An 11,688-nucleotide genomic window follows, 5' to 3' on the forward strand; every position below is an offset into this window, starting at 1 on the left:
TCTCATTTTTTTCCTTTACATTTTGATAAATTTAATTACTTTTTTAAAGTTTAGTAGAGTATTCCCCTTTTTAAAAAATAAATAAATAATAATTTAAACATAAAATTGCTCACTAGACAACTCATAAATATTTTAAAACAATAATTAAACAATCACATAAAACCACTATATTACCACTATATTAGAATTTTACTTCTACCTAAAATTGGGTGAGTTTCAATCCTAGGTGATGACATGTTTCTTTATGTAAGCGGTTGACAAACTTCCAAGGTAAACCGAATAAATCATGATGGACTCTTGCGCAGAGTTGTCTTCTAGTTTAAACTTTTATGGTCGTATGATATCATTTTCCCTTTTGAATTTAAAAAACCCTCAAAAAGTTGTGGCAACCCTTCATGTCATTTTCTTAGACAACCGCTAAGACAAAACCAAATTTACCCTAATTTTAGATTGTTTGAAAAACAAGTTGGCTTTTTTAAGAAAGAAAGTTTCTATAACCAAGCACCAGTTCTTCATTTTAAATATTTAAATTTCCATTCATTTCGGTTTATTAATCTGGACGTCTTTCTGTTTCATATTCATTTCTTCGTGTCCAGATACATGTATGCGTTGTATTTGTCTCCTTTTCTGAACTTTGACTGTTTGAGTATCATATTCATTTCCTGTTGTCGGTCATGTCTATATATCATTTTGTGATTTCTCCCTTTAAAAATTGCTTGTCTTGTCTATTGGGATGTGCTGTATCAAATTTGTGAGTCAGAGAAAGATATTCGGGTTGTAAGAATAGAATAAGGATGAATGTGTTAGATGAGTTGATTAAAAGTGCAGGAGGATGTGCAGTGATCGATGGAGGGCTCGCTACCCAGTTAGAAAATCATGGAGTTAACATTAATCATCCCCTTTGGAGTGCATTATGCTTAATAACACATCCCCACATCATTAAACAGGTACCAAATAGACATTTCTATACCAAAAGTTCTTCTTTTATTAAATGCAATTTAAATGATGTTTTGCATCTCCGTTTTCTATTGAACAGAAAGCAGATATGGTACAAGGGATCTTTTATGTAATAGACAAAAAACATCCGTAATGTGACTCAAATAGTGCGATATCCAAGTGTAATCGCTCTTTGTCGTTTCTTTTTTTGGGTGTTTCAATCATGGCATGGAATATACTGTTAGATCTAAATAAAAAATATCCCACCAACATGGTGCTGCTGATAGTTTAATGCTAATCTTTTTTTCTTAACATTTAGCTACTGATAAGCCATCTTCCATTGAACATTTGCTTGCTGAGCTTATGTGACACCGCTGTTAGTGTTCTTCCAGTGTAGTTTGGCAGAGAAGATTATAAAACAATCTACTTTAAGATAATGCGTTTACTAAGTCGTTTATGCAACGATTGTGCTGAAAATATGCAACATTGAAGTTCAAGATTTCTTCTGAAATTATGCGAAGATTAACGGTGTGTTAGAAAGAATTGATCTGTAGACCATTAAACCTAGCGGCTTGCGGGTTATGTGTTTTATGAAACCTAATACTCAAATGCCATTTGTTCCGTGTTTAGTGGGAATTATGCAGCAAGAACTTAAAACAATTTGATCTCCAAGATCATAGGAATATATCGCCATGCGTAGGTGCTAGAAGGATATGTTTTCTGGCTGGATATTTATTTTTTGGTATCGAAAAAAATTCTCTAAATTCACGACTTTGAAAAGTTTGTGAAGAAAGAAGACTACATATTAGATATTGTTTTGTTCTATTGAGTTTTTCAATGTAGGATTCACGCCCTCTGATAGATAGTTCTTTGATGTGTTCTGTCATCTGCGAGTTGAGGAGTGTAGAGGGCTAAGACTTTAAAATTTAGATTGTGTTTTGCTGTTATGAAATTTTCGGTTCTTGAGTTACTTTCTTCTCCAGTTATCACTTTGTTTAGGTGAAATAATACACTGTTAAATACACTCTTGTAGGTTGTTAGCTTCTGTATCCAATCGTTGTTTTCTGCGGTAGAAATTGAACATCTCTCGAATATTCAGATGAAGTGTGATTGGAATGAGTGCTATATCTTCCATTTATAAGAAAGTTTTTAAGTTTTTTAATCCGCTTGCCCCTATCTTGTGAGCAGTGTGTTGTTTGTGGTTCATTAGTACTCTTGGACATCATATCAGTATCATTCATTAAAATAGTGACTCCTAGCTTGCTTTAACCCCACTTCGAGAAGCTCTAAATAATGTGTACTGTTTATTAGACTTACTGTCCAGTAAGTATTAGCAATAAAGGAACATAAGATTATAGTGATAGGGTTTGCATCACAAGTAATAGTTGAGAGTGAGACTAATGTTAAAACATTCAATCGGGTTTTATCTTCAGAATTAATAAGGTTTAATCCTTGTATCATCAGAATTATCTGGCCTAAAATGATTGGTGCATGCCCAAAGCAGTATATTTTCTCCAAGTAATATGAGATTATAGTGACAGAGTTTTGCATCACAAGTATTAAATGAGGCCTAATCTGCTGGCTCAGAATTGGGGCCAGGTACCTCTTGGATGTCTGCATCAGAAAAAATATATATATAATTTTACATATATATATATATATATAATTAGGAATTAATGGCCAGGTACATTTTGGGTATGTTTGTACCTGAAAAAAATATTAAGTTCAGAATACCACATATCATGGATATGTTAAGCAAAACTACCATATATTTTACAAATCCGCAATACAATATACTAATTAGATATCAATTTGTCAAACTTATATGTCATGATAGATATTCATTGTTCAAAATTAAAATAGTAATCGACATCATATGGGTCTTCATCAAATCCAACATCGTTATCATTGTTGGCATCAGATGATATAAGTAGGTTAAAAGAACAATTGGCAGCCTTGCTGCTAACCACAATAAAAGTATGTTGGCAATCTGAGTCGTCAAAAAGTGAAGATTGGGTGGCATAAGAAACATCCAACATGGCTTACTTTAGGTCTACATCCCACGACTTCATTGCCCTTTCCATGTACTCATTATATGTGTTGTGTCAAAAGGCACATGTTGGAATACATGTAAACTAGCTATACTACCTTATTGAGGTAAAGTGAGAGGGTCAGAGTTAAAATAATTGTAAATCAATCTAAAAATTCAAAAACAATAATGTCAAAAATGAAAAAAAATGAAAAATCTAGAGAGTTTGTGTTAAAAAAAAAATTGCAATAAATTTTGATTACAAGAATCTGCAGGTGTGGCAATTTATGGCAATTGAGGAACCACAAAGAGTGAGAATCCTTACTATACTTGCCAGAGAGCGGAAACAATCTGACTAGTGGAGGCAACAAAAGCAGCAAACTCCCTTGTAACTACATCCTCCATATCCGGATTAAGGAAGAGTTTAGTAAGCTCTTGCCTGTACGCTTTGCTTGACTTTTACATCACTATATGGTGTCACCGTCATTGGCAAGTAATGTAGGATGGATTCTATCATCCATAACACGTAGTCTTAGACCATGTAAAATATTATCCCCCCATGACTTTGGTGCATGAATGTCAAGTACCCATTTTGGGGAAGGTAAAATAGGGAATGCAAAATAGGAACATCTATAACTACTAACAAAATTCTGGAAATGATATTTACAGGAATATAGCATCAGGATGCTGGTGGATATGCATCCCTAGATATTTACAACTAGGTTTCCTGTTAATTGGCATGGAATATTAAAAACATGATCCGAGGTTGGGATCCATTGACACAAATCCCCCAAAGAGCAACTTCTGACTTTCAGATTATCTCTTGACCATATTTAGGAGGTTCAAAAAACTAAATTTGTTTGTGAGTATCAAAATATTTGGAAATGTGTTATCAAAAGAATTCTGTAAACTGTCTGTCTATGGCAATTGTAAAATCTGGAATGAACCAGATTTGAACCAAATCAAGCCTGATTTGGTAACTATACTTTTGTCAGTGATTGTGGCAAGCCAATCAGCTGCTTTGTTGGTGCTTCACCTAAAACAATGGAAGTGGTTTGAGTGAAGGTTTGTCCTATACAATGTCTTGAAGAGTGTTTTTCATCTCAAAGTGTTATAGCTATTACATTTTTTATAAGTCTGCTAATGGGAGAAGAGAGAGCAAACAAAACATTTTAGTATTGCTCCTTTTAGCCACAGTTTTCATTTGATTGCCAGTGCTTTCAATGTACGATTTAAGAAAACATTTTAGTATTGCTCCTTTTAAATATCATATTATTAACCAAAATATGCTTCGACCTGCATTACTTTTGACACTCTACTACTACTTTATCAACTTGATAAAGAGAGTTGTTTGGGGAGTAAACTGCAAAGTGGTTTCTCACGTCATCGTTTGGGGAAACATTGAATAATTGTTACGGATGAACATCTTGAGAGGAACTTTTTGATTGACCTGTGGCAAACTTTAGGTTCAAAATCCATGGGGAACTGTTTTGTTGTGCATTTTGATAATATTGTCTATGCTAAAAATCTGTGAGTACTATTGAACAAAAATGTTTCTCCTGGCAAGTTTAATAAAAAGGATTGACTCTTATTTCATTTGTAGGTTCATTTAGAGTATTTAGAAGCAGGAGCTCAAATTTTGGTTACTTCATCTTATCAGGTGAGTGTGATTTTATTTTATGCATATCAGTAATTTCAACAATTCTGTTCTGTTTATGTCATGCACATCTTTGTGCAACATCAATAATATCATTCTCTTTTACTCTTTGTTATCTAGCTCTCAACGTTTTTATGTATATTTTACCATTTGGGGCTGGTGTCTTTAAGTGTATACTCGTTCGTTGCAAATTCAATCCATCAAATTTGCAACTTTGTACATCAACCCTCTTGTTAACAAAGCATCACTATTCAATGAGGTTTATTTGAAGTATTAATTTTTATTATTTTAAAATTCTAATAAGAGTTCATTTTTCATGTGCAAATGGAATCTTGGGAAGACCTTGAAATTATGTTTCACTCTTGAAATTGACAGGCCACGCTTCCAGGATTTACATCAAATGGGCTTTCAATAGAAGAAGGCGAATCCTTGTTACGAAAGAGTGTGAAATTGGCATGTGAAGCTCGTGATTCGTTCTGGGAAACTCTGCACAATGCATCTGTGAGGAATGGCAAATACTGCAGGGCATTGGTTGCTGCATCAGTTGGTAGTTATGGGGCATATTTAGCAGATGGCTCTGAATACAGGTATCCATCATTCCATACCCCATTTTGGAAAAACATCAGGGCATGATTGTCCTTTCCTGTTATAAATGCATTCTTTTGCTGTATGTGAATTGATGTTTTTAGATATGCAGTCTGCATTGGTAGACTTTTCGTTATATTCTCTCTGATAACACAGTCCATCTGTTCAGTGGCGACTATGGGTCAGATATCACATTGGATAAACTAAAGGATTTTCACAGGCGTCGACTGAAGGTTCTTGTTGAGGCAGGACCAGATTTACTGGCTTTTGAGACTATCCCTAATAAACTTGAAGCCCAGGTTTGTGTTCATGATAAATGAGGTTATAAAAATCAGGAGGCTGTTTGATTTTGATTTGAATAATGTTTTGATTAGTAAAATGTTAGGAATTTTTCAAGCGGCATTTTATTTGTTTGCAAGTAGCCTGTTTTTTTGCTTTTGTTGATTTCTGTGTGAGATTGAGATAATTAGCTCATTCTATTTAGGTTTGAACAGTCAAATTTATAATGTACGCTACTAGTATTGAATCTTTACTGGTATTGCATAGGTGCCATGCTAGTATTTGCAGGCCCATGGAGCAATACACTCCATTGGAAAATATTTAGTTTATTATTAGTATGTTATATGTCAGAACTTGGGCTCAAAATTCTTTTATTTGCAGGCTTGTATTGAACTGTTGGAGGAAGAGAACATCCAAGTTCCAGCATGGTTATGTTTTAGTTCTACTGATAGTATATACATATCCTCGGGTGAGACAATTCAAGAATGTATCAATGTAGTCAAAAGAAGTGAAAAGGTTGTTGCAGTTGGTGTAAATTGTTCTCCACCAGAATTTATTGAGGATGCTATTGAAATCATCCGAAAGGTATGAATTTTTAAAGTAGATAATTTCTACTTTTCGAAGAATATATAGGTGATGTTTGGATTGTTATGATTGTATATTGGGGTCAATATCTCAAGTATTTATTAAAATATCAAAGCATGCGGGCATGCTCAACATAGGAATTTGGTGACTTCAGGAAACCGATAAAGCAGTAGTGGTCTATCCAAATAGTGGAGAAAAATGGGATGGCAAGGCAAAACAGTGGTTGGTGAGTTCTAGTTTGCTTCAATTGTTAGTTTTATTTTTAATGAGTATATGGTCTCTATTTGTATACCTTATTGGAGGCAATTCCTTAGTTTTTCATTTTGTGAAGCCTTTACTAGGAAAATTGAAGAAAATACCGAATCTTACAAGTTACTTTGCATTATAAAAATCTTATTCTATGTTTAGTTCGTAGTAGCTTTTAACATCGATTTTGTAGGCCTGTGCAATGTTTGCTTGAAATTACAAAATTGATCTACAAGGAAATTGTCTTCTTGCGTTTTCATTAGCTAACTCATTCCAGTTCTTGTAGATGCACCAAAGTTGAACATTACAAAAGGAAGCGATTAAGTTATTTGTGTCTACAATGTAATCCTGGAAAGTAAAAGCTTAGACATGTCAAGTCCTGTTCACCATTTCAGTAACTAGTTTTGAATCACCTTGATTAAAAACCTTTAGCACCTCCGTATCTTTAGCAATCTTTAAAGCATGAACCAAAACATGCACCTCTGCAATGTCATTTGAAGCAGGACCAACTCCTTCCATTAAGATATTATTAATTTAAAATGGAAACCATCAGCTCCTGCAGCCCCCAGGATTTTCTGGAGGCTCCAAACCTTGAATATCAAAAGCAGTTGGACATAATGTCAACTTGGGCCGGTCAATTGTCGCTGCTGGGTCTTTCTGATAAATGGACACTGCTTGAAGATTTCTGAATGTCTGAAATTTATCAATGTGAAATAACATTGGAGGGCTTTTCCTTTGGAGATCACGACAACATCATGTCCCTTAACTAGAGCTACACCTTTGACTCTTGAGCATGTGCCTGTATATTACTACTGAAATAAACTTTTATATTCAGCCCATATTTCCTTGAGTACAAACTTAGGCAAAGGAAGCCGGAGAATCTTATGGCTTTTCTCCCCATTCAAATTGCATGGGTAATAACTAACAAATCAAGAGAAAAAAATTTCAACTTTTGTATTGACTGAAATAGACTTGCTTCAAATCCAAATTTATGGAGATCATGAACCTAAAATCTAAATCAGAGGAACAAAGCAAAAACTGATGACCATGTCTCATCTTCTCTGTACATCACGTTTATGGAAGGTCTCCATAATTGTTTGATCACATTGCTAGTTTTGTTCTGAGTGACATGTAAGTTCACAAAATTATTGGATGCAATAAAATATCTTCCAAAAGTTAAACAAAATATTTCATCTTAAAATCACACTGTTTAATACAAACTTTTGAGAAGCTTTTTCTTCCTATTAGAGCTAAACGGAACATGCATATCATTAGATTCATCAAATTTTCGACAAATATGAATGCCCAAATATACTCAATGTACTCTTTTATATTTATGCCATTTTAATTTTTAAACATTAAGAAAGTCAATCCATATGCAGTGAAATTATTGTTTACTGGCCTGGCTATAAAATAATCTTTTCCATTCGAATTATGATGCTATGATTTAAGACAGGATCTCCAACTAATCATCCACTCTGCATATTCGTAATTACTTTTAGTTTTAAGTCTCCACAGATAGTCTTTTACAAACTAGGAACTTCTGAATTTTGGATTGCTACCAAGCAAAGTCTTCCCTGGTAACTCTGGGAAAATACATAGCTAATTAGGCTTCTTTAATATCACATTCTATGGGAATGTGCATACTCTAAGCTAATTTACGTGCTAACGCTTTAATGCAATCTCACATTTCTGATTACCTAAATCTTCAAACTTAAATGGTTTTATTTTTTTTCCTGCCATAATTGATTGCAACCTACATACTAACTCATTAAGCTATATTTCTTTTTGGCTCTATATTTATCCCTGCCATAATTGGTTACGAACAAGGCTGGCGGACCATTAACTAGCAACTCTTGGTGGTCTGATATGAACTTAGAAATTAATCACAATCATGTTGTATAAAGAAAGAAAAATTATGGTTACATGATGCCAACCCTACTGTTGATGTTGATATGGCTATATTGAAAAATACTTTATATTGAATTACAATGAGACTATTTTCTTTGGGGAACATTCATAAATATCAAATGACTCCTGAATATGAGTTCAAAGTAACGGACTCAAAAATGCTAATTCCAGCAAGGTGAACCTAGAATCTCTAGATAAAGTGAATGAGCACCTGGAAGCTTCGAACTCTTTGCAATCATTTTTCCAAAGGTGGTATTGATCTGCTCTTCCATTGATCGCTTATTTTTCTTATTCCCATAATGGTACTTCTTATGGTTAATTTATGAAAACACATTTTAATCTTTTGAAATAGCATAACATTCTAGATTGTGATCTCTAATCAAATTCTTCCTGGCTAAGAATCATCTCTAGATCCTCCAATATTGTCCTTTCTTTTTTTCATGAAGCTAAGCTTAAGGCAATTTTGCTGGTTTTCTTCCAGCACTAAACCTGTCCTGTTTTCGAGGTACTCTTTAATTTAAACTTTAAGGTTGAAGAACTTGAATGGCAGCTTTAGATTCTTCATAAACTGATAAGCTTCAGAATCCAGTAGATCTACTTTGAATTCAGCATGAATATCAAGTTTTCCCGAATAGGAATAAATTAGAAACATACCTGGTTTGTTTTTTATAGGGCACAACCAACTTTTTGTTGGTTCATAAGAACCAGTCTTTTTGGGTTAAAGATAAAATTGTGTTTCATAGCTTAATCAATACAAGTTATCTGATTAGTTGGAGTGTTCTTTCTTTTCATGTCCCTCGAATTCATGATAGCATTAGAGTCCCAGCCAAGATAATGGTTCCTTTCTTTTCAACTCCAATATTGAGAGCATCTCAGAATTACTGCTGTCTTCCACTATACCCTTATCAAACTAAGTATTATGAACATTTATATCAACAATAAGCTTGGTAGCCTTCATCTTCATAAATGTAAGTCTATGAATGGGCTCATAGAGGAAAGAAATTGATGTCGAGTATCACACAAATAATCCCTGCCACTCCCACCCTGGATTGATCTTTAGCTTCAGTAACAAGGAACGAAGCCTTAGACCATATATAACCACAAATGTCCTTTGTCCGTCATCTTTGCAGCCTGGGTTGTTGAATGCACACCTTCCATAGTTTATTTTTCGGTCCCAGACTTTATTTTTCTTTAGGGTGAATTTATATTTTCATTGCTATTTATTAAAAAATCAAGTTTTGGATCTAATAACTTCTCATCAAAATTTGATTTAGCTTCTTTGTGCATTTAATTTCCTCCCTGATCTTGGTCGTAGTCTATATTTTTATAGCATTGGAACAGAATCTTTATTTTTTAGATAAGAATGAATCATCAGCCATTTGTTGGTTGGCCTCGTCTTGGTCTCGTGTATAATCTTTTTAATTTAAGTTTTGTTTTGTTTTGTTTTGTTGTGTGTCCTGAAGTGATTCTTCCTCTAGGTTATCGTCAACATTTGTAGTCTTTAATATGGTAGTTGATACATTACTTTTAACCAATATTATTTTTCTCACCTTTTGCTTTCTTGTCACTAGAATTAAAATTTTCTTGTTAAATATCCTCTTAAGATTCATTTTCCAATTTCCCGAGATGGGAACTTGTGTTTTTTCATCGTTTGAAGTGTTGAGTTTCACATATTCTTTTTGAGATACATAAATTTCTGTATCTACCTTCTCAAAGGATAGTCTCTACTGAAGTGTCACGATCGAGACAATTGTTAAATTTAAGTAGTGCGCATCCATGTAGTACTTCGACAGAACTCTTGGTATAGTATCTACATTGTAATATGGCCAATGCCATTGCTAATTTTGCATTTCACCTTATCATTCGATTGGATAATATTTCTGCTTCTAGGCCATTATATTTTTTCACTTATTTTATAGATGTATGCCAAATGAGAATAAATTTTCTTGCAAACAAATAAAAGTGAGAACAGAGATTGTGAATATGTCGAGTACACAATTAAAGTGGGCTCGGTATGTCATTTTGCAGCATTCAAATTGCTTTTCGGATGGGCAATTTGGTGTTTTGGTCAAGAGGTGGCGAGAAGCTGGTGCAAAACTTATAGGCGGTTGTTGCCGTACCACACCAGCGACTATAGAAGCAATTTGTAAAGTTCTAAAGGAGCAACAATGAGACAGTTATATAAAGAAGAAATTTCCCTCCGGACAAGAGCTGGAACAAGTATTGAAAAAAGTAATGTATACAAAAGCAGAATTAAGTTTTTAAGTAATCTTCTTGAGGCCTTGTAATTTATTTTTCTATAGGGCACTTAGGATTTTCGTCAAGAGCTAGCATTAACCTTACAGGTGGTCGTTGGCATATGAAGTTCACATGGATACAAAGATCAACCGAAAGTAGGACAGAACAATGTACAAGGAAGATAATGGAAGTTTATTGTAGCTATTCATTGGAATAAGTTGTTTATCAATGGAAGCCTACTAGAGAAATGCATGGAATCTGGTTATTAATATAGACAATTTGCTGTGCTTAAGTTAGAAATAAAGTTTCTGTTTAACATAATTGATTTATGTACTCAATGCATATAAATATTGAAACAAAATTTTAAACAGAAACTATTTTAACACAATACAGTGAACGATGACAACAATTCAAGAACTGATTAATGGCAGTACGAATAATATCATGTTTTGAGATATGCTCTAAAAATTCTACGATTCAAATGTCAGTATAACAGGTGTTAGAATCAAACCGCCATTGGATTTGCTATTTTGACTCCCATTCAATTAATTTGAAGTAACTTAACGCCTTTGCACTGATTAGATCAAAGTAGAAGTATATACCTTATTTGTTGTGTACCTGATTGTGGAGCGCACTTAGATCTAACGTTGCAATTCATATTGTAATAGAAGGTAAAATGTTAAAAAGATCTTCAGAGTACCTTGATGAAGGTCTTGGTTCAAACCCCACTTGAGAACAGTAAGGCTAAGCTACCTGCCACGATGGCGGGGCTTAAAAAGAAAATGGAACCCCTCTGTGTCCCCATTTGGCCTGGATTGTATGATGTCCCAGATTTATCAATCAAATAATAACTCCGTCTCAGTAGATAAGAAATGAATACAGGAGTAGCTTGTGCTAATTACGAGTATAATGTGCATTCTGGAAAAGGATGCATATTATGCCATGTTTCACACCTTGTACGACGCTCCTCGAGCCGTGAATCTTAAAGCAATTTGGCGCATGACGTTGATTTTTGTGAACGATTAACAGGTTGGAGCCGCAGTATGAGAAGCCAAATAAAAAATTGCCATGTGTTATTGGGTTGGACCGATCTTTTATTTGTGCTTTGGCATTTTTGTGAACGATTAACAGGTTGGAGCCGCAGTATGAGAAGCCAAATAAAAAATTGCCATGTGTTATTGGGTTGGACCGATCTTTTATTTGTGCTTTGGCATGACTTAAT

General features: G+C 34.1%; 1 protein-coding gene across 3 annotated transcripts; it reads left to right on the top strand.

The window, feature by feature from the left end:
• The first annotated feature begins 560 nt into the window (after positions 1-560).
• LOC131066541 (homocysteine S-methyltransferase 1) lies at positions 561-10,714 on the top strand. Of its 3 annotated transcripts, XM_058001324.2 has the most exons (7): positions 570-947; positions 4,569-4,625; positions 4,998-5,209; positions 5,377-5,506; positions 5,868-6,071; positions 6,226-6,297; positions 10,257-10,714. In XM_058001324.2, exons 1-7 carry the CDS (start codon positions 795-797, stop codon positions 10,398-10,400), a joined length of 972 nt encoding a protein of 323 aa, XP_057857307.1. In that variant the 5' UTR covers positions 570-794; the 3' UTR covers positions 10,401-10,714. The 3 variants fall into 3 exon arrangements, with proteins under 3 accessions (XP_057857309.1, XP_057857308.1, XP_057857307.1); XM_058001326.2 differs by lacking the exon at positions 6,226-6,297 and having other exon boundaries at positions 561-947; XM_058001325.2 differs by lacking the exon at positions 4,569-4,625 and having other exon boundaries at positions 566-947.
• The last annotated feature ends 974 nt before the right edge of the window (positions 10,715-11,688 follow it).

Source organism: Cryptomeria japonica, chromosome 3 (genome assembly GCF_030272615.1).
Source record: "Cryptomeria japonica chromosome 3, Sugi_1.0, whole genome shotgun sequence".
Classification (NCBI taxonomy): Eukaryota; Viridiplantae; Streptophyta; class Pinopsida; order Cupressales; family Cupressaceae; genus Cryptomeria; species Cryptomeria japonica.